The sequence below is a fragment of the Mauremys mutica genome, chromosome 11, assembly GCF_020497125.1.
Source record: "Mauremys mutica isolate MM-2020 ecotype Southern chromosome 11, ASM2049712v1, whole genome shotgun sequence".
NCBI classification, from domain to species: Eukaryota; Metazoa; Chordata; order Testudines; family Geoemydidae; genus Mauremys; species Mauremys mutica.
Genome location: NC_059082.1, coordinates 22,532,243 through 22,556,491, shown reverse-complemented (window position 1 = coordinate 22,556,491; position 24,249 = coordinate 22,532,243). Strand labels below are relative to the sequence as shown.

Below are 24,249 nucleotides of genomic sequence, written 5' to 3'. Positions count from 1 at the left end.
TCTTTGTTGTGCTTTATATTGCAGCGGACAATTATAAAGTGCGTAAAGACTAATTACAGGGACAAGCTGTGGGAAAATTCTTATCCTCAAGTTAATTTAGAAAAATCAATTAAAATGCAGTTGGGGTTCCTGGGGACGTGGAGGGGGAAGGAGGAGGAAAAACTTCTCATCATGGGAATACTTATTCCTGCTTTCTGCAGAGTTCTACTGCTCTTATAGTGATGTACTCATAGCATCTCAGATATAGCCTCTTACTTTAGAGTTAAGGAAGATGTCATGATTCAGCGGCACAAGACAATTCATTAATATCTAAACAACAACATTTGAAATAAATTTACCTTTCCCAATTGTAAATATGGCTGTGACTTTCATCCATGAGCAGAATATCATCAACCTCATCTTCAATGTGAAAAGGATGACTTGAAATGGGCTCATCCGTTGGAAAGGAGTAAATGCTCATATAAGGATGGGACAAAGCTTCTTCTGCTGTCAATCGATCCATGGGACTAAATGTCAAAATTTGCTCCAGGAAGTCCAGTGCTGTAGAGAGTACAACCATATCAGTGATCAGTAATTAGAAGCTGAAAATCTTTATTCCTGAAACAATTACACTTGGGGATTATAAACACACCGCTTTATTTTACATGTGTATGTCTATGTCAAAGATTGTTGAAAACACTGAGACTTAAAGGCTACAGAATGATTTTAAGACAAATGAACCAGGTGATAAAATCAATGTGGACAAAAACCTATACTGTAACCTAAGTTCCCTGTAAGCTGCGTGGCCATGCAGCAAGCTATCAAGGGTTCTGTAGGCAGGGAGAGGCGCCTCTCCCCTGGCTCCAGCCCAGGCCCAGAGCTGCCGTGGCTGGGGAGAGGCACCTTTTGCCCAGCCCTGGAGAGGCACCTCTCCTCGGCCCTGGGCAGCAGTGGCAAGAGAGGGCTGGGGGGGGGGGGGAGAAGTCCTCTCTCCCCACCACAGCCCTGGGGCAGCATGCACCCCAACCTCCTCATCCCCAGCCCAACCATAGAGTTCACACCCCCCAGCACCCCAACCCTCTGCCCCCACCCAGAGCCCCCTCTCGCACCCCAAATCCCTCATCCCCAGCCCAAGCCCTCATCCCCCCTGCACCCCACCCATCTGCTCCAGCCCTGAGATCCCTCCCACACGCCGAACCCCTTGGCCCCACTCCCACCACACATCACCTCCATATTGGTGCACATAAAATTCATTCCGCACATGGATGTAAAAAATTAGAGGGAACATTGACTGTAACTATAAATCTGGAAAGGCAGAATACAGCAATAAGTGGTGATTTTCAAAAGAGAATTTCTTATTAGTTTTAAGTTAGTCGAGTTAGCATAGTCTAAATCAAGTTAGCAAGTGCCACTGACTTCTACCCAGGAATGGTCAAAAAAAAAAAAAAGATTCAAAATGGTTTGTTCAAGCAGGAATACTTGAACCAAAACTTTTCTATTTTGACAAAATAGTCCCTAAAATGTTTTCAGAACAATTACTGTATACTCCTGAAGCAATTACATCATTCACATGCTCACATTCACATCCTTAGAGGATTAACGTCTCAACAACCCTCTCCCCACCTCCCTATTATTTGAATTGTCACAAAGATGCCCATTATCCCCTCTTTCTACGACTCCCTGCAAAGCCATGTAACACTCCTCTAGGACTGACGAAGTAGCTATATAAAGTGATACAAGATGCTCCACTTCTCACAAGGGCTGGAAACAACTGCCTCCACAAAATTCCTATTCTGGAGAATGACCAGGAGTCAAACATGTGACATCATATATAGTATTGACCCTGCCATCCATGAAAACGTGCTTAATACATAACCAAGTTGGTGCCAAAAACGTTCACTGTAAAGTTGTCTGCTATGATTTTTAAGGTTTTTAATTAGATTTTTTTCAGAACCACTTACCTTCAGGACTGATGCCTGGAAGCAGCTGTGTTAAAGGTTTGTGCGGCTCTGTCATATCATTTTTAATGTAAACTGGGATTACACTGAGAAGCTCCTGACGGTCCTCCTCATGCACAACAGGAATTGACTCTAAAATCAGCTGCATCTGTTCAAGTTCATGTGCACCTAAAAGTTAAGCAGACAAGACACAAGAAGTCGGTTATGTTCCAAACAACTTTCTTTAATTTCTGATTTCAGAGCAGCAGCCGTGTTAGTCTGCATCCGCAAAAAGAACAGGAGTACTTATCACTACCAACATTTTTCTCCTGCTGACAATAGCTCATCTTAATTAATTAGCCTTTTAGAGCTGGTAGGGGAACTCCCACCTTTTCATGTTCTCTGTGTGTGTGTGTGTGTGTGTGTGTGTGTGTGTGTGTGTGTGTGTATATATCTCTCCTCATATGTTCCATTCTATGCATCAGATGAAGTGGGCTGTAGCCCACGAAAGCTTATGCTCAAATAAATTTGTTAGTCTCTAAGGAGCCACAAGTACTCCTGTTCTTTTTAATTTCTGACAAATGAGCTCAAAAGTAGTTTAGTACACTTGGAAGGAATTAGTGTAGTATGGCTAGCTAGATATTAGCCTATTATGCCTTACAGTGTCCAAGAATAGGTCTCACCACTTGTTTTTTGCCAATATCCTGCCCCCCCAGCTGTTCCATTTTGCTTACTCAATAGTACATTCACTATCTGGAGCACTTTAGGTTCTGTGCTCCTCTACCATCAGAACAGTGATGATTCATCTCAGCTTTTAATTACTTTAACGTAATTCACGGACCCACCAATTGATTCATTTGAAGTACAATTCAGATCTCAAATCTTGCAGTAATGTCAGGAATACTATTACAATACATCAATATCAGTTGATTAAAAAGAAAAGTGTTCCACATACAATTTGTACAAATATTGTTTTTTATTTTTGAAGTGCAGTATTAAAATAGTTAAAATACTTAATGAAGTGTACTTATGCATATTAAAAAGGCAGCCATGCAACACTGCCTTTAAGAAGACTATAAATATGGGACAGCAGGCATAAACACAAAACGCTTACTAAATTAGAAGGGAGCTTTTCCACTGATCAGCTGGCCATGACTGCGAGAACGATGATAAGCCCCTAGCAGGAGCCATTCAGCAGTAGGGTGGCCCCCCTGCGGCCAGGCCCAGGGACGACTACTCGCGGTCCTGGCCAGGATCTCTGCTCTGCCCTGCCAGAACTACAGCCTCCCTCCTGCACCTTCACAGTTTGGGTCAGGTGTCAGCAACACCCTGGCTGTGCAGGGAACCTTTTGCAGCCCTGCTACCATGGAAGTGAGCAAGTAGGTCTTGGTGGGACAGATCAGACACTCCCAGCCAGGACTGCAGGACACATGCTGCAGGGGAGGCTACCCCACTGCTGAATGGCTCCTACACAGGACAGCCCCCACACACTCCCAGCTGATGAGGGAGCGAGCAGATCCGCAGAGGACACCTTGCACTGATGCAGTGCTGCTGACACCTGATCCCTTTAGGCACAAGGTGCAAGAAGGAGACAGAGCACTGACTGCTACCCAGGACTGCAAAGAGGAGGAGAACCCCAACAGGAACCATTCATCAGCAAGGTGGCCTCCCCTGCTACAAGGGACTCATCCTAATAGTCCTGGCCGAGGGGGTGCTCTGCTCTCCCATGAAAGGACCGCAGCTTTCCCTGTACCTTGCCCCTTTAGGAATTAGGTGTTACTGGCTCTGCAGCAGTGCAGGGTTCCCCTGCAGCTTTGCTGTGATGGCCCCACTCCCTCACTTGTCAACCAGGAGTGTGGCACTGGGAGCTGTTCCCAGCCAGGAACTGTTCAGCAGTGGGGTGGCCTGCCCTGTGGCTGCAGGCTTGTCCTCCTCCTTGCAATCTTAGCTAGGGGTCTTGCTGCACTGAGCTGGGATGACTGCAGCAGCCACCCTGCATGTTGTGCCATGGTGTCAAGGGTCCCTTGGCCATGCAGGGATCTAGTCCCACTGTCAGTGCTGGGAGGGAGCTCATTGTAGCCCCACTGTCAGAACTGGTCGCAACTGCTGCAGTCCTGCTGCAGCCTCACGAAGCTGTGGTTACCACAGCAACATCTTCACAAAATGACTCCTGGGCATGGTAAGTTCCCATGGCAACAAGGCAGCTTCCTGAAGCAGTTACCTAAACCACAATTTGAGCCCCACCCATATTTTCGTTTTCTGGCATTACATTTCACTATGGAGATTGGGGGGAAGGGGGAGATAGGAGTGACAGATTTATTTAAATCAAATCACAAGCACTTCTTGTGGAGTTATGAGAGCTTATTTAAATGTATGCATGTTTAACTGTCCTTAGCATATTTGTATATATACAAAAAACTTAGCTTTTGGGAATTAGTTTCTGAATTCTTTGGTTAGGCTGTACCTCACTTGCCTGGACTGATGAGCAGCAGATGCTTTTGTTTCTCTCTCAATCTATTTAAGAATCTGCTTAAGAAAATGAAATCTCTTCTCTTTTCCCCATTCAAGATGAACTACTTATTGTTTAAATATTTGCTTGGAAATGTGAATGTATAACTGCTGTTAAAAATCTATTACTTCTGTATTTTACACTACTCTTAAAAAGCCTTCTAAAAATTCCTTTATAGTTATGATCGACTTTCTTCCCAAGCCCCAAGTATTCTGGAGTGTCTACTATTTCCTCTTTCATTGAAGTTGCTTTCTAGTAAGCAGGATTCTGAGGGATAACTTGGAAGCACAGACAGGCAATAAACATTAAAAACCTCAGAAGAACAGTGTTCCAATCAGAAAAATCAATTAACATGTCTTGATATTAACTGTTAGATACCCCGCTGGATTTTCCCCTCCTCCCACCTATCTAAAGACATTACAAGTTTACTTCTCTTTTTCAGGAAGCTAAGATGATACTAAATTAGCTTTCTGAGCTAAGACTTAGCATGAGTCTTTTCTAGTTGCTTCTTTATCTGATATCACATGTAAACAGACATGCTGAACTTGGGATTTTCCCTATAAAGGGTGAATCAAAACTTAAAAGTCTGGATGATGGATGTATGTTTCCAGATATACAGGCTTACAACTTCATCTTCTTATGATTTACTCTTGGCTTTTTTAAGCTGACACCACACATGAAGAAAGGATGTACAAGTATCCTACTTGGTGGCAAAACAAGAGACTCAAGTATGCATTTGTATAGCCTGTGACCACAGGATGCATTAGAGACAAGAATCCCACACCTGCTGACAAAACTGCATAGAGCTAGAAAGAAAAGTCTTGACCAAGAAATTAGGGTCAGATTTTCAAGCAAGCTCAGCTACTTCCCCTTCAGACACCTAAATGAAGTGGCCAAATTGTTAAAAGTGCTCAGCTGCCAACAATTTTCCATTGAGAACAATTAGCTCTCAAAAATTTGGCCCCAATTGTGGACACTAAGCACTTTTGGAACTTTGGCTTGTAGTGGTTTTAATTTGGACATTACTGTATTAGAGAGAGAAAAAACCTGCACAAGCCTTTTGCAGTTACCCTCATAGCACAAGCAATTTCACAAGATGTACTTTACAATTTTGTACAACACACACTCATCTTTCTAGCTACAGTGACATTTTCCATTAGAAGTCATTGGCTTTTCAAGGAAACCACCTCTTAGCAGACCGCAAACAGACAGCATTAAGCTCTCATTAATGCACCAAACTCTGTGCATCCCCAACATAAGTGCATCCTATATTTTTTGTTATACCTGGTAAATATGAAAGAGGTTTGCAAGTACTTCTGTCAAACTGCTATTAAATATGAATTTCAAAGCATCCCCACGAAGCAAGTCTCTTTATACAGCTATCCACACATATCCTTGTCAACAGCCCAGCCTAACTCCCTTTCCCTGTAAGATAAATTGTTGAAGCTACCACGCGTTCGGCACTCAAAATTAAGCTGTACTGTAGCATTTTAAGAGATACACAGCAGCCAAGCTTTAATCTAAATACTTTTTTTAGCCCTCTCTTCTCATGTACCGTAATAAAACAAATGTCAGGATTAATACTCAATCTTGATATTTAAATCAAATCAGTCCAAGATAAAGAACAAGTCTCAGTCTATGGGCATAGCGGAGTGTGTAATGGTGAATCTGTCTGTAATGGGAGGGCATGATCTCCAACCATGCCTAGAGGGCAAAACAGAGGTGAACACCTGAAAAACCACCTCTATGGAGGGTAGAGTACATTGAGCTTGCCAGTCCATAGACAGGGGAGGAGGAAAGCATGATACAAAGACAAAATGCAAGACAGTGTCATCTAGCCAAGAGGAGTGGGGAAGGGGTAGGGTGTTCTGAAGCAAAGTAGAGTCGTTTGGCCCATATGCAATGGGGTTTGGTTCATTGGTCAGTAAGCAGAATGTGGATGGAGGCAAGAAGTGGTTTGCAGCCCATAAGGAAGATGTAAATAAGTTAGGGTGGACAGATAAAGTAAAGTGGATGCAGTCTATAATCCATAGGTGGTAAGTGTTCAGAGGCCAGGTTAAGGCTACAATTGAAACTGCAAATATACACAGTTTGTCCTTTGATTTTTCAAGCAAAATTGAACAGACAATGGAACGAACATGTAAAATTAAGCTACCATTATGGAAGACATCAAGACAAAAGAATGGAAGCATATGAGTACATGGCTTTATGCTTTTATTTATGTAATAGTTTGACATAAAAAAGGGCCTGAGCATAATCCTAGGATCAATGTATATTAAAAATGTAATCTAAATGCTAGTGATGCAACATTGCTACTAAAATATTTTAGATTACATTTTTACCATACAGAGATTCGATGTTTGTGCTATATTAGAATTGCATCAATGCACCCATAGCACCAAATTTCAGGACTTTGTGTTACTGACTTAGACAGCTCTGATGGAAAAAATGCTACATTTCTTTCACTCACTCTCAATAAGCTAGAGGCACATTATATTTCCATTTTTTGAGTATTAAATATTTTGCTACCAAGAGACACGTCAGTACCCACTTCTCAGTGCTCACTGGAAGATTTAATACATCTACTAATTCCAGGACAACCTTCTGGAGAGAAGCAGATCTCTATGTAACTTCAAGTTCCTAGCGATTTTCAAAGATATGACATCCAATTAATGGCATTTTAAAGCACAAAATGCTCTCAACTTAACTTTTATATTGATGCCTGAAGTTAGGAATTTCCTTACAGCTTTTTTGTTGTTGTTGTTTTTTAAGTGTATGGAAAACTGTTGTCACACACTGAACTCAAACAGCTGAATGGATTTTGCTTGTACTTTTGTGAGACCTGTATTTCATTAATTGTACACGTATTAGTTATAGTGACAGAAGTTCTCTCCCTGAGAACTACACTAACTCAGGAGTTAAGTAGTTTGCATCCCATGTGATCGGAAACATTAATGAAGGTTACAAGTTTTGCTGGCACAACCACAAATGCATAAGGGCTGTGAGCCCCATTAAAGTCAAAGGGACATATCCTACCCTAAACAATGTCCTTTCTGCACCAATGGAGCACTAGAAGTGGGTTATAAATAAGGTTACGTTTTAGTCACGGGTATTTTTAGTAAAAGTCACAGACAGGTCAAGGGCAGTAAAATTCACGGCCTGTGACCAGTCCATGACTTTTACTACATACCTCTGATTAAAGCTTGGGGTGGGGGCAGCTTGGAGGGACAGACTAGGGCGCGCCAAAGGTGCTGGGGGGGGGGGGAAGGCGCATGGCTGAGGGGGGAGCCATGTGTGCTGGGGTGGGGGGGAGGCAGACGGGGGCACCACGGGTGCTCGGGGTGGCAAGACTGGGGCAGGCTCCCTCCACTGCTCCTGAGCGCCACATGCTCCCTCTGCTCTGCCCCAGTTCTGCAGCTCCCATTGGCTGGGAACCGTGGCCAATGGGAGCTGTGGGAGTTGTGTCTGCCAGCAGAGGCAGCCCATGGAGCTAGGAAGAGCTGAGGGAGGGAGTTCCTCTTGCCCTTTCTGGGGAGCGCCCCCTAGGTAAGCACCTCCCTATGCCCCAGCCCTGAGCTTCCCCCTCAAAATCCTGCTGCTGCAGGGTGGGGTGGGGCAGGGCAAGACTGCCCCAGAAGCAGCCGGTGTGCCTGGGTGAATGACAATCAGTACGCTACCAACCTGCAAAGAGGGTTTTCCCAGTCAGCATTTCAGCAAAGATGCAACCTGCAGCCCACATGTCAATGGCTTTAGTGTAGTTGTTAGGAGAAAGTAAGAGACGGGGTGATCTGTACCATTTAGTAACCAATCCCTCAGAAAGATGGCCCTAAGGAAGAAAAAAGAAACCACAAATAAGATTTCCTTAAGACAAAAAAAAATATTTTAATCCAAGCCTCCAGCGATAAGGACAATATTAGACTATTTGATCAGATATATCATCCTACCTGTTACATTTAGTGTACCATGCATACCAATGCTGTATATTTTATAAGCACACTAAACGAGTTTAAATACTGTTTGCAATGAGCTCCAAGTTTGATCCTGAAAGGGCTATTTTATACAACCACCTTTAAAACAGAGTTAAGTACAATGGTGATTGTATTTAATCAATCACTTGCAACTTGATTAGTCAAATGAAGTATAGCTCCTAAAAGTTCCTTATTGCCAAACATCAAGTTAATGGAGATAATAAACAAACCACTTCTGAGACATGAAACAATAAACAGGAAGATCACACTACTACTAATAAATCCCAGTGAGTAGTCTCATTTGTACACTGAGGATGCACAGATATTTTAAAGTAATCTAAAGTTCCTGTAATTCTACATCTATGCATTGCTCTTAAAACCTAAGTTGTGCATTTGTTCATCTAAATACTGCTTTTATAAATACTCAGGAGTTAAATTCCCTTCCTGGTTATTTGCATGCAATCTCCCCTTGGAAGTAAACAAATTGTTTGAGGGCTGAACCTGCCCCCAAATTATTAAATTTATGATTAAAAAAAGCGCAGCGCTCTCATCCACTGCATTTGCCAAAATTTTAAACACTGCAACTCTAGATTCTCTCCCATGGCAAGGTTACAAGTAAGTTAGTTAACTAAAGTAGCATGCGCAGAACTTTCAAAAGGCCAGATGAGACACAATGCCATCAGAGGTGAAAAATCTCAATGTTTTGGGGTTGAAGGCAAGACATTCATGGTACACTAGCAGTCATTAATGCCTACCTATTGAGATAATGACATTTTAACTTCAGCTATATGTCGATACTAGCACTTTCATCAAAATTTGTGTCACTCAGAGGTGAGAAAGAACACCCTCTCCTCCCCCAACGACAAATGTTTTAACAATACCGCCAGTATGGACAGCACTTCATCAGTGGAAGCTGCACGCCTGGCGACAAAGCTATATTATGCTATATTATATTATTGCGATATTATGTCGCCGGAAGACAGCTACGCAGTGCACCTTACAATGGCGCAACTGCAGCGACACAGCTGCGCCGTTGAAAAGCACGAAGTGCAGACACAGCCTTACTCTGCCAGCATTCTTAGCTGAGCGGCAAATGCTGCAACTCTGTAAAATACTGGGAGGGAAAGTTAGTTACCAATCCAGGATAGGCTTCGGAAACTTTCCACTTACACCAACCCTGCCATCAAGCACTTATATTATAATGATGAATACTATTAAAGTATCTAGACAAAGAGAGACCATTCTAAGATGGATAGGCTATCAGGATATCACTTTTTAAAAAGTGAATCCATCTCTCCACAAACCTTATGGGAATAATGAGGATCCATGATCCGTGCAAGACCAAAGTCGCCAATCTTCAGCACCAAGTCTTCAGTATTAATGAAAAGATTAGCTGGTTTGAGATCTCTGTGTAGAACATTTGCAGAGTGAATATACTTGAGCCCACGTAGCAGCTGGTACATGAAAAGCCTGGCATGTTCTTCCAGTAAAGGGCCCTGCTCTAACAGGTTAGCCAGATCCGTCTCCATGTACTCTTGAACAATGTAAACACAGTTCAGTTCCGTAAGGGAGCCCACATCATCCGTTAACTGGCTTCCATTGGGACCAAGAATTTCAAATACTTTCACAATGTTATCATGGTCAAGTCTTCTAATAATTTTAATCTCACGTAGAGCATGTTTAACACTCTGAGGATCTGTGAGGACAATTTTCTTGACAGCCACTCTTTTATCACAGTCATTATCGACAGCAGAAAAAACTAAGCCATTTCCACCACAGCCCAGTGGTTTCAAGTCCATATATCGAGAGCCCAGATCAAAACCATGAATGTTCATGAGACTTTCAAACTTTTCTGCCATTTTGAAATTCTTCACGTTTCTTTTTCCTCTTAAGCTACCAAGCTTCTGTAAATATGTAGACACTCTTCCACTGGTATCTGAAGGAAAGATCTTACAGAAAGGGAGAAGAAAAACTCGGCTTTGACTGCAATATGGTTTTTTGACACTCTCATTGCATTATTAGCCAACCAGGCCTGTTGTGTCCCCTTAAATTTAGAGCTGACAAACGCTATAACTCAAACTGAGCATAAGATAGAAAGATTGCAGCATTCATAGTTCAAGAAAGGTGCAGAATCTCTGCAGACGTTAAAGAAAATACTCACAAGAAACTCAAACGAAATGAAATGACATACTATGCACTCAGCTCTACCATGCAACTGGGTAACATTTAACAAAAATGTGAATAAATATGCACATAATAGACTTCTATTAACATCCTCCTCCTCACAGTGCAGATACATTCAGTGTTGGACTGGTCCTGAGCAGCGTCATTCTATGGTGCTGGTAAGCACTATGTTTTTTTCTTCCTTTTCTTCCTCCTTTGTTTACAGTCTAGTTAAACAGGAAACTGGCAGATCTTGATTTACAAAAGATGCCTTCTGTTAATGATCAGGTGGCTCCAGCTCACCACAATCACAATCAAAGCTACCATCCATTTTATTCCGTGACAACCTGGAGGGGAAATAAAAAAAGAAAGAGAGAGAGAAAGAAAATAGGTCAGTGTTTCTATACAAAAAAGACTTTTAGACTGCTTCAGACAAGTTGTAGGTCATTATTTGAGCATATCAGGTAACCACCACCTGTAACCACAAAAAGAAACACCACCATAATTGTAGAACTAGAAATAATGCATACTTTTTATGCTCTTTGAGGATGAAGTGACATTAGCCTCCCCCCGCAACCTGAACCCCTCCACTGAGCCCCAAGCACCCAAACCCCCATCCCACTGAAGCCTATCCCCCCCAGCATCCAGACTCCCTGCCGAGCCCCTACACCCTGCATCCAGACCCCCACCCTGCACCAAGACCACTCTCCGAGCCCCAACCAGCTGTACCCAGACCTCCACCCTGACAAGCCTCAACCAATTCTAACTGCACCCCAGACCCTCACCCCACCAAGCCCCATTTCCCCCACACCCAGACCCCCACCCCACTGAGCCCCACTTCCCCCTCACCCCATCGCAGAGCCCCCCACACCCAGACCTGCCAAGCCCCATTCCACCACACTTAGCCCCTTCCTGCTGAGCTCCAATCACCTTCACCCAGACCCCCCTGCACCCAGAACCCTGCAACAAGCCCATGCACAGATCCCTCTAAACCCAGACCCCCCACCGAGCCACCAACACCCAGATTGCCCCACACAGAACCCTCTCACTCCATAACTGGATCTCCCCACACTAAGACCTTCCACACTTGGATCCCACTGGGCTGAGCCTGCTTGCTTTCCTCACACCTGGATCAGGGGCCAGAGCTGGGCTTGCATATGAGACACTGTCCCTCCTCCTTACTATCTTGATGCACCTAGGGTGGAGAGTCAGGCCCTCAGGGTGTTTCTGGGACTTGCACGGCCCTTCTGCTTTGTCAGGTCAGGTGCAGTCTCACAGCTGAATCTGTGTGTTGGGGGTGGGGCAGGCTGCAGGGTGATCTCCCACCTCACTGCAGCCAATGGCCTGTGCTCCCCACTGATATACTGGAGCATCCACATTTACTGACAAATAAAATATGCAGAATTTTAAATTATGCCCAGAATTTTTATTTTTTTGGTGCAGAATTCCCTCAGAAGTATCCCTTATTCGTTTGTATCATTTGCCTTTTTGGAATGTGTGATCATTGGATGACACGTTCGTGTTTCTTGGGCTCTTACAATGTATTGGATCTTTTACAGCACTTGAAATTTCTATCTGACACGGTATTCATATATAGAGATACGGGGAACTGGAACAGGTGAACCAGGGGACCATGGCTCCATCACTTTTTCTTGCCTTGAGGGTGAGTGAAGGGGGAGGAAGGAGTAGAGAGGAGTGAGTTGTGGGCAGCAGGGGCCTCGGGGGGGAAGAGGCCACCGTCCGGGAACGGCAGCCCCCCTGACTCCTAAGGAGCTTCTGGCGCTCGTGTAGCCTCCCCAAACGAAAGACTCCCATGACGCCTATACCTGCCAAGCATAACAAGCCCCTTCCGAGTACGGGCCCAGTGTGGACAGCATCACGGGCAACCCGGTACCGAGCATTAAAGGCACTACAACTGCTAAACTGAATGTATTAGAAGTAGGGCTGTCGATTAATTAAAGTTAACTCAAGCAATTAACTAAAAAAAAATTTGAGATTAATCGCACTGTTAAACAATAGAATACCAGTTGAAATGTATTAAATATTTCTGGATGTTTTTCTACATTTTCAAATATACTGATTTCAATTACAATTACAACACAAAACACAAAGTGAACAGTGCTCACTTTATATTATTTTTTATTACAAATATTTGCCTGTAAAAATGAGAAAAGAAATAGTATTTTTCAATGCACTACAGCACTTGCATGAGGTAAAATCTCTTTATCATGGAAGTGAAACTTAGAAATGTAGATTTTTTGTTACATAACTGCACTCAAAAAACCAAAACAATGTAAAACTTTAGCACCTACAAGTCCACTCAGCCCTACTTCGTGTTCAGCCAATTGCTAAGACAAACAAGTTTGTTTACATTTACAGGACATAATGCTGCCCACTTATTTACAGTGTTACCTGAAAGTGAGAACAGGCATTTGCATAGCACTTTTATAGCTAGCATTGCAAGGCATTTACCTGCCAGATATGCTAAACATTTGTATGCCCCTTCATGCTTCAACCACCATTCCAGAGGACATGCTTCCATGATGATGACACTCATTAAAAAAAAAAAAGTCAATTAAATTTGTGACTGAACTCCTTGGGGGAGAATTGTATGTCTCCTGCTCAGTTTTACCTGCATTCATATTTCACGTTATAGCAGTCTTGGATGATGACCCAGCACATGTTGTTCGTTTTAAGAACGATTTTACTGCAGATTTGACAAAATGCAAAGAAGGTACCAATGTGAGATTTCTAAAGATAGCTCAACCCAAGGTTTAAGAATCTGAAGTGCCTTCCAAAATCTGAAAGGGATGAGGTGTGGCTTTCATAAGTCTTAAAAGAGCAACACTCCGAAGCAGAAACCACAGAACCCAAATCACCAAAAAAGAAAATCAACCTTCTGCTGGGGTCATCTGACTCAGATGATGAAAATGAATATGCATCAGTCCATACTGCTTTGGATCGTTATCGAGCAGAACCCATCATCAGCATGGACACAATTCCTCTAGAATGGCATTTTTTCTTTTTAATCGCGTGACTAAAAAAAGTAATCGCGTGACAGCCCTAGTCAGAAGGTATTTATATATTGATGCAGTTGAATTCTGTGAGGGTGGTGGGCTAGTTTTTGATGACATATTGTATGGTGTGTGAGTGTAGCCTTAAAATTATTTTAGTGAATTCTGAGGAAGTTCATTTGAGCAACCTTAACCGTAAACAGATTAAGTGTTTTTAGGGGCTCACTATAAATTGAATGGAATACTAAGAAATCATTCAAGCAATATGTATGTTAATCCTCTAAAACAGACCTGCTGTATGTAACATTTCTGAACACTTGTTCTTGTGCCCCAAAGTCCATTTTTAGTTTATAACAGAAGTTATTACCTGAACATATGAGGGCCTTTTCTATGGAGATGACACCTTTTACATGTAGGAAATATGTTCTATTCTAGGATAAATTGGCCTAAGATGTAGTCAACTACCATCAAGCTCTTCCTAACACCTTGACTGTTAATTCAATTTGCTTTTATCTTAGAGGAATCTGTGATGTACATCAGTAATAAAATGACAGTCATTTGCAAAGACAGCTTCATTTTGTCAACAGGCAATTCATCTACACAATCTAACATGAAATCTCAGTCAGATTACTCCCTGGAAATCAATTCAACTCACTGAATGTTATCTTTCCTTTAAATATTTCTAAAATTGTTATGGAAGGATCATTTTTAAACTTGAATTCATTCAAATCTTTCATTAACTCAATATCCAAGGTCATCTACATATGTATTTCTAAAATTTTAATATTATTTCCATTCTTTAGGGTCTTTTTTCCCCCCATAAGTAACACCGTTGTCATGTCACTGCTCCGATTGTTTGATACTGCGTCCAGAGTCCATACTTTAGTATATTTCACTGAACAGGAATAGGAAAGAAGATACTTGGTCAGTCCTTTAGCAGATTTTGCTTGCTACCTCTATTTCCTAGCTAATCTTCCCATCATCATTTCAGGGTTTGCACGGACGTGACAACACTAAAGAAAGTCAAAAAGCAGCAAAGGCAGCTGTATTAACTTTATGTGAAAAGGAAGTTGCAGTCCCCATTCCTTCTCTCCCCAAGTCTCGTTCCTAATCCCATTAAAAATATATCAGGTCATGCAATATCCTTCCTCTGCATGACATATTAAGACAATTTTCATAAGAACTCTGTTAAAATGAAAACAAAGGAAATATAAGTCGGGCTACCTGAAAAGGAAGTATGGAAAAACACTGGAGAGTTAGGTTTCAGAGTGGTAGCCGTGTTACTCTGTATCAGCAAAAACAATGAGGAGTCCTTGTGGCACCTTAAAGACTAACAAATGTATTTGGGCACAAGCTTTTGTGGGCTAGAACCCACTTCATCAGATGCATGAAGTGAAAAATACAGGAGCAGGTATAAATAAATGAAAGGATGGGGGTTACTTTACCAAGTGTGAGGTCAGTCTAATGAGATAAATCAATTAACAGCAGGATATCAAGGGAGGAAAAATAACTTTTGAAGTGGTAAGAGAGTGGCCCATTACAGACAGTTGCCAAGAAGGTGTGAGTAACAGTAGCAAGAAATTAGTATTGGGGAAATTAAGTTTAGGTTTTGTAATGACCCAACCATTCCCAGTCTTTATTCAGGCCTAATCTGATGGTATCCAGTTTGGCACATGATGGCATATATCACATTGGAGAGTTAAACATTAATACACAGACTTCCTCTGTGACCATAGTCAAGTCACTAGACTCTCTAGGCCTCAGTTCCCCATCTGTAAAATGGGAACAGAAATATTTCCCTACATCAGGAAGTGTTGGGAGGAGAACTATATTAAAGATTGCGAGGCACTCAGACACAACAGCAATGGCAGGCACGGAAGCACTTCAGATAAATAGATATACAAGCATTCAACCATTTGAAAGGTGTCTTGCAGTTAGTGTGCCTTAATAGTTCTTTTGTAGGAACTAACTCACTGGACTACCATGTTATAACTCTCTTTGTCCTACAACTGCAGTGGTGTTAACTGCCCATGTCACCTTGAATGATCTCTTACAACATGTTAACTCCTTATGCTAAACAATATGTTCAACCTTGTATTGAGCTGTGACACTCTGGGTACCTTTTCCCAGATGTGAAGAAGAGATTATGTAAACTCAAAAGCATGTCTGTTTCACCAACAGCAGCTGGTACAATAAAAGACATTACCTCACCCACTTTGCCTCTCTAATATTGCGGGACCAATATGGTTACAATAGTGTAAAATATACTATAAAAGTCAGTTTATTCACCCTTGTCCACAATGTAAAAAAATAAATACAGTGGCTTCTAATAATGTGGTGGAGATACTCAAGGTCTTTATCATCACCTAAACATAGTTCACACCAATGAGTAAGAGGAAAATGAGCTACAATTCCTACTATAATAAAGTTTACAGAAAACAAAAATAAAAAATTTTTGCCCTTAATTCCCTATTATCTTCCACCTAGAAGGTAAATACATTAAGGACTAGCTTGATAGCTTTTTTAATAGTGCATCACTGTGCTCAAATTCTGTGATGTGCTCACTGCAATCACCTCTTGGATTGGCTCTGGGTAAAAACTGGCAGTTGAAAGCTGGATTCCTGGAAGAGAATTGCTTGCATCATACTTTTGCCTCCTCTAGTGGCTGGTTAAGCAGCAACACCACATAACTGTTTTCCCAGACAAGTTAATAAGTACAGTGTTTATGATTGCTACTAAGACCACAATAGTTTTATTGGACCATAAGAAGTGAAGGGGAGGAAAAAAGATTAAGGGTTTAAAGTCATTATTGTATGCTCTTGTTAGAGTGAAGGGACAACAATAAGTTATCTGGAACTTCTTATTTGGCCCTTCCCACTCCAACCTCAAATAACCTCAAATGGTGACGCAAGTTTGTTTTTCTCCGAACGGTAACGCATTTACAGTTTCAATCGTGCGTTTTATGTTTTTATAAGAGTTCAAACTTGCCAAGAATGACATTTATTAAACATAAGTCAGTCAAACCTGGATCTCATATAAAATACAAGGCCTACATTTTGAAGAGTCAGTCCAATTCCCTGTCTTGGGACTCAGTATAAAAGGATAAATATAAAAAAGATAGCTACTTGAAAAGCAATCTCTAGCTACTAATTCTTTTTCAAGTTGTGAGACACATACACTGAATAGCTATAAATATTTGAGAATGCTGCATGTATAACATATCTTCATGCTAAATATAGTGCAGTATAGGACACAGTACAGTGCACTCTATTTGTAAGTATTACTGATATAAGGATCAACCCACATAGTGATCAAAACCACTGGGACAAAAATCATTCCTATACTAATCTATACTCTGCTTGCAAGAATCAACCGCTCATAATAATGAAATCATCCAGGACAGATGCGATTCTTATACAAGGAGTGCATTGCATACGAGACTAAGGGCCAGATTCTGCCCCCTTACACATATTGAATAGAACTACTTAAGTACAGTACTGTAGTTTTTAGTTAGACTATTTATGATACCTAGCACCACGCAAGGTAATCACTCTAAGTAGGACTCTTACAACTCCAGCCCACTCTCGCCCCAAAATAAATTTCAAGTAAATGAACGAAGGGGTTACCATCTTTGTACAGTCATGTTTTACATGAAGGTTAGTTTTGGCCAAACAAAACTTGCTTTTTTCAGAAGTCACCTGCCAGATCATCTTCCTTGAAATTGTCAGCCCAGCAGAACATTAACACAAGCAACATCATGAAGCTTAGTTCAGTTTGCAAAAGGTCTTTTAAATATCTCCAATTTCTCCCCAACTGCACATTACATAGATCTTTACATTTAAATATAATAAATACTACAGACAATAAAACACTGCTGTAAACTATTACACTAGATATTTGGTTTTTTTTCCAGGGATCCCAGTTACTGAAAAACATAGCTAATTTTAATTATGTAATCATTTGGTTACAGCTAGAGTAATTACTCATAAGGAAAATACAAGACTAATAAAGAGTCACTAAAGAAAGCTATTACACAACCTGATATGCCCTGTCCCTTAAACTATAAAAGATTTGGTGCACATATATATATTTTTTTTAGATCAGCCACGTTGCAGTCAGTAGGCAGAATGAGTCATCATGGAACTGCTGCTTTTGTAAACCCTCCTACTTACTCTCTACACAGTTTAAGGAACTGTATGCTGAGAGTCAGCAGATGTTACTATTAGTTTACTCTCAAAACTAAGGGACAGATAAAAAAATGCATTTTTCTTTTTCGCACAAACACCAATATTTAGAGGTCCCATTATTGTAATTTCATGCAATAGTCAACATTTCACACACACAAGCTTCATTTGGTAAACTCTGATAATAGCAACTTTGCAAGGTGGCTGTAAATTCGTTGCTTCACTGGGACATGATTTTCAACCAGAGTCTCGAAAATAAATATAAAAAGACTGATCACAAGAGCTTATATTCAGTCAGGCTTCTGGCTGCTCATCTAAATTCTAACTGTAGTTTCCACTATTCTTTTTCAAAAAGTATCAGGTTGTATTACTGCTCCTACCTAAAGTCTATTTTCATTATTAACCACCACCTTCTGGAATTTATAGCTAGATTACAAAACTTGTTTCATGTAATAAAAATATAATACATTATTTGCTGGTGGTAGCGCCTAGCATAATGTTTGTACTAGCTCGATCACAACGTTTTTTCACAACAGTTACTTTAACCATTGCAAAGTTGATCAAAAATAATACTGTATTAATGTAACAAAAAGTATTTTCACCATTCACAGTTGCTTTAAACATTACTGTATTTTGCTAGTTTGATCAACTGTGCCCATTTCTTTTAATAATTCACAACCATGTAAATTGTGCTCTTTTGTTCTGTAATTTAACTACTTATAAACAAATAAAAAAAATCAAATAACTTCTTTCCCCTCACAGGGTCATCTAAGGTCCCCTGGGAAGATCCATGAACACTTCTCACCTCAAGACTGTACCTGCCATCATCCTTCTGAATATTGATAACTGGAGAGGACTCCTTTTAACTGAGTGATGGTCAGTGGTACCAGAAGGATTTCCTCAGCTAACAAAAGGCACTGTTAACTTTGGAAGCAAAAGACCCTAGGCAAAATCCTAGTCCCATTGCTGAAACCAATTTACTTCGGTGAAACCAGAATTTCACCCCTAATATCCCAAGTGGTAGTACAAAGCACTATGATACTAATTTGGCCCCTCAATGTTACCAACTGCAGGCCAAAGCCTTTGTAGTGTATTTTACTTTTAAAAGAAAAGATAAGCCACCAAGAAACTATACATTTTAGTTAAACTTTTTTGGGGGGGTGGGAGGGGTTGGTTTTTATTTGCTCAACTGATCCTTTCAAAGAACAACAAGCAAAACTCATTTTCCTAACGGATTGCATTTTTGTACCTGTTGAACAACCCACCCATCCCGTTTCCATGAGTGAAAGATAAGATTTGTATTAAAAACCAGGCACTATACATAGACGCGCAGCCTTCCAATTTGGTAGGTCCGCAAAAAGGGAGCCGATTCTAACTACCAGTAACATTACTTCTGCCCCGTTCTATTGGCTCTGCCATGACTGAAAAGTGTTAAGATCGGTGACAAGAGTAATGTCCGAAAGACAATTCAGCAGTGACCTTGTGCCTGCCACCTATTACACCTGACTCGATAGTTGACAAGCTATCCTGCCAGCGAGCCACTCCAGCACAGAAGAGATCTACCTTCAAATGTCCTTCGATTCATTTGCAGGCAGAGACAAAGCCCTACAATTACACAGCATCCTCCGTCTCCAGGGCCCCCACAGCGCACCACACACTCAGTAGCGACCCCCGGCTCCTTCCCTCAGGCAGCCACCTCCGGGCAGGAGCCCAGCCGCTGTCTAGCAGCGCACCCTGGGCTCAGGCCAGGCGGCGGGTGCGGAGCGCCCTGGGGGCCAGGAGCAGCGGGGACAGCCCCGGTTACTGCTCGCCAACCCTTCCCGTAACTGAGTCACCGGCTGCCCACACACGGAAGGCGCAGCCCCGGGCAGGCTGCGGGTGCCCCGTGGCGGCAGCCGAGCCAGGCTTCCCCGCGCCGCTTGGCCAGACCCTTCCCCCAGCGCTCAGCCGCAAAGGAGAAGCCCCCGGCCGGGGAGCGGCCGCCCGGCCGGCCAAGCTGCCTCAGCCCGGCGGGGACCACGTCTCCCCGCCCCAGGGGCCCCGCGCAGCGCCGCTGCCCCGGGGACCGGAGTCCCCGCCGGGGGTGAGGGGAGCTGGGCGGCCCGACCTACCCCAGGGCCGGCGGCGCCCTGCCCGGCAGGGGCACGTGCCCGCCGCACTGCGGAGGCTCCCGGCCCGGTACCGCGGCCCCGCAGGGGGGAGGGGGACCCCGGGCAGCGAGGAGGGAACAAAGCGCCTTTGTGCGGCCAGGCCCCGCGCGGCGCGCGCGCTGCGGCCTGGCCCCCGCCCGCTCGGCCGCCGGCCGCACTCACGGGGCTTCCCAGGCTCATTGAGGGGCTGCGCTGCACAGGCTCCTGGACCGCCCGGCCCTCGCGGCGGGCTCCGCTCCGGCTCCGCTTCCCGGCTGCCTCGCTACCGCTCCAGCCGCCGCCATGTAACCCGGCTCCAAGGGTAGAGAGGGGCGGGCGCCGGCTGCCTCCGCCTTCCTGGGGCGAGGGGCGGGGCCCAGGCGGCAACTCCGCCTGGCGGGGCGGGAGCGAGAGAGGGTGATTGGGGGAGGGGGCAGGGCCTAGTGAGGGGCTGCGGATGGGAAGGGCGCGGGTATAGGCGCAGGTGCGGGGGGCGGACCCGTGGGGTGGGAACGGATGATGGGCGGGGGGCGGCGGTGGGTTACCCTGGATTGTCATGAACTGGCTGGGGCACAAATGATTGGGAAGGGGGGCGTGGATTGTGGTAGCAACAAGGGGGCAGAAACAGGAGAGGAGGCAGGTTGTGGGGATTATGAGGGACTGGTGCAGATAACTGAGTTCACAGGCACGTCTCTATACGGATTATAATAAGAGCAGGGCAGGCTTGCTAGAGGTGACTGGGGAGCAAGGAGAGGGACTGCACCCCAACTACAGTATTGAAGCAGGAGAAGGATAGTGCTAGAATAAACTGAACAGCAGTAAAGCACTTGACCCAGCTGGGATAAAATCAAAAGCTCAGTAGAAATTTAAGAATAAAGTAAATCAGCTGATAAAAACTCACAATCTTTTCATGAAACTTGGTTGTTCTAGGTGCTGTACAGAGCCCCCATGTCCCCTTCCCACCTCCATAAACTCCTTCCTATAATAATCCTTAGCAGCACCTGGCTGGACCCATTTACTGTTCTCCAATTGCTTAGCAATGTTTGTATTTGAATCTCCTTCCCCAAATCTGTGTACTGTACAAGATTGGCTGACTACTCCCACATCATTATATACTTTCCCACTCCAGCCCTCAAACTTCATGTTTATTACTTGAAAAGAACAAGTGTCTCTTTATTACACATTGTGGTAAAGACCGATAAAAGGACATATTCTTGAGCCTTGTTTACAGTAGAAAAAAAGTTTGTCCGCCTACTGTGGAGGCAGGTATAACGGCCAAAGCCCTTTGGTGGGTGTCAGGCCTCTTTATACCACTATTACTGCATCCACACTACACTAGGGGTGTCCAAACTTACTGGCCCTCCAAGCCACATATGACAGTCTTCAGAAGTTCGAGAGCCGGGGCACACCTGCCAGGGCTCGGGGCTTCAGCCTCACAGGAGATGTCTGATGGGGCTTCAGCCCCACTCCTGCTGAAGCTCCAAACCCTGGCAGGAGCACCCCACAGGGCTGAAGCCCTGAGACCCCTTTCCCCACTGGGCAGAAGCCACTACCCCACCACCACCAAGATACAGGTCCCCAGGCCCCGTACCCTGCCCAGTCTGGTAAGTGGAGAATGGGGTGGGGGGGGCAGGAGGGTTCCGCCAGCCGCACTTTAAAAGAGCCGCATAAGAATGGCCCTACTGGGTCAGACCTAGGGTCCATCTAGCCCAGTGTCCTGTCTTCCAACAGTGGCCAGTGCCAGATACCCCAGAGGGAATGAACAGAACAGGTAATCATCAAGTGATCCATCCCCTCTCGCTCATTCCCAGCTTCTGGCAAACAGAGGCTAGGGACACCATCCCTGCCCATCCTAGGTAATAGCCACTGATGGACCTATCTATAAATTCATCTAGTTCTTTTTTGAACCCTGTTATGGTCTTGGCCTTCACAACATCCTCTGGCAAGGAGTTCCACAGGTTGACTGTGCTTTAGGTGAAGAAATACTTCCTTTTGTTTGTTTTAAACCTGCTGCCTATTAATTTCATTTGGTGACCCCTAGTTCTTGTATTATGAGAAGAAGTAAACACTTCCTTATCTACTTTCTCTATACCAGTCATGATTTTCTAGATCTCAATCATATCGCCCCTTAGCCGTCTCATGAGCCACAGTTATATAGCAGGGCTGGCAAAACTATATCAGTTTTAAAAAAAAGTCACAGTCCTACCCAGCATAGTTATATAAAAACTATGCTACCGTACCAGGGCTTAAAAGTTATCCCTCCTAGTTTCCTTCTTGCATAGTACTTGTCATAGTTTATGCTCCTTTGTAGGGCCTAGATTGGACCACCACCTACCAATTCAGAGTACTAGCACCTCCATGAAGGTGCTCTCTTGCTTGCTAGAAACTGTTTTCCTTTTTTGAAGTGAATGTTGAACTTAGACCAGTTTTAGATTAGAAACTTTTTTTGGTATAGTAATGGCAATTGGTGGAGGGCTTGCAGAATTTCAGTATTAGTAAACTTTTTTAGTGTAGCTGAAGCTCTACCTGCATAAAAATGCATTTGTGGGTACAGTTTATTTTGCTTGGGGCAGTGGCTAGCTAATATGCATGCTATACATACTGCACACCATATTAATATGTATTATACATTATATATAGATGTTAGCCTAAAGTTTTATATTTGAATCATACTTACTTGGAGCCAGGTTATGTATTTGAATCATACTTATTCTAGCTACATATCCCATAAAACTCTGCAACGCTGAAGTCAGCTTTGGAAAATTCAAAATCTGTCAAAATCAAAATACGTTTGTTCTGTGTCCTAGTATAGTTGGTCTGGAATGTAGTATCCAGACCAGAGACAAGAAAAGTATAAAACTGAGCAACAAGTTAAGGAACTGTTATGGACTGGTAGGTTGGATTTTAGTGTCATGTAAGGACTTTTGTAACTTGTAAACATACTATAAATAGCTAAAATGCATATCTTTGAAACATACTTTCTGTATAATGCGAACATGGCTGAGAGATAAGAATTGCTTCCCGGGGGATATATATGTCTCCTTTTCATAGTGTACAGCTTTGTCTTTAGACAATAGATTTGGTTAAGTGCTTGTGTACACTTGAAATGCTTCAGCGTAGACGAGGGGTAGGCAACCTATGGCACGTGTGCCGAAGGCGGCACATGGAGCTGATTTTCAGCGGCACTCACACTGCCCGGGTCCTGGCCACTGATGTGGGGGGCTCAGAATTTTAAATGAAGTTTCTTAAACATTTTGAAACCTTATTTACTTCACATACAACAATAGTTTAGTTATATATTATAGACTTATAGAAAGAGATTCTAAAAGCGTTAAAATGTATATCAGCAGGGTTTTCTTGGGCAGGCTTTTCCGGGGCTGGTTTTTTGGTTGCAGAAGTCTTAAAAAAGGATTTTATCGATGGCTGCACTCTTGAGACTTTGGCAGACCATTCATGAAAAGGATCACTGCTCTGTATGATTTGCGTCATCTTATCCAGCAATCCAAAGAAACGGGAGAGATTCTTTATTGTCAGACTCCTGGCTTCCTGCCTTATGTCATCATCATCCTCCTTGCTTTCTTTGGATATCCGTTGTTGGTCCAGTTCAATCAGTTCCTCATTTGTCAGTTGCTCAGTGTGAGACTTCAACAACTCCTGTACAGCATATCCTCCTCCACCACCTCCTCGAAGCTGATGTCCTTCACCAACTTGACAATTTCTTGCTCGAGAGCAGGAATGGCACCAAATCCCACAAAGCTGTGGACAGCATCTGGCCATGCACGACGCCAAATGCCATTCATACATTGCAAAGTGACCTCTTCCCATGACACGCCAATGTTTTCCACACAGTTCAAGATGTTGTAGGACTTCCAAAACTCATTTACACTGGGCTTTCCTTCATCTGCCGTCTCTGTAATCAGCATGGAGAACATCCTCTGTAGGTAATAACTCTTGAACGTGGCCAGCGGACACAAGTACAGTACAATATGGGAACATGTTCCAATTCACGTTGGTCCCAATCCATATAAATGATGGATATACAGATCAGAACCAACGTAAATCAGAACATGTACCGTTATTGATGAGCGACGGATATCCAAAACAACGAATAAAGGGGAGATGTATATCAGGAACCCTCTGTACCTAACATTGTTGTAGAGTCTAGTGTGAACTCCCCACACTTTTTGTGCAAAAAGTGTCCTGAATTATGTCTCAGTTTGGTGCCACCAATGGGGGTGGGGTTTGAGACACACCATATAATCACTACCCCTCCCCCAATTAAGAAAGAGACAACAAGCCCATAGGCAAATTTATGCCCAAGAGAGGCTAAACTAGGCTCAAGGAGCCCGGTGAAACTTTGCACAAT

The 24,249-nt window shown here is 43.2% G+C and overlaps 1 protein-coding gene across 4 annotated transcripts in view; it reads right to left on the bottom strand.

The window, feature by feature from the left end:
- MAPK6 (mitogen-activated protein kinase 6) overlaps positions 1-24,249 on the bottom strand; it is a 53,672-nt gene that overhangs the window by 2,740 nt on the left and 26,683 nt on the right. The window contains exons 1-5 of one of the 4 annotated variants that reach the window (XM_044979433.1): positions 20,067-20,211; positions 9,698-10,903; positions 8,107-8,251; positions 1,941-2,105; positions 339-540 (exon numbers count right to left, since the gene is read on the bottom strand). In XM_044979433.1, coding sequence (XP_044835368.1) covers positions 339-540; positions 1,941-2,105; positions 8,107-8,251; positions 9,698-10,252 — 1,067 coding nt within the window. In that variant the 5' untranslated portion in view covers positions 10,253-10,903; positions 20,067-20,211. Of the gene's footprint in view, positions 1-338; positions 541-1,940; positions 2,106-8,106; positions 8,252-9,697; positions 10,904-18,559; positions 18,582-19,865; positions 19,938-20,066; positions 20,212-24,249 lie in introns of those variants that run through there. The other 3 variants (XM_044979435.1, XM_044979436.1, XM_044979434.1) reach the window with 3 other exon arrangements.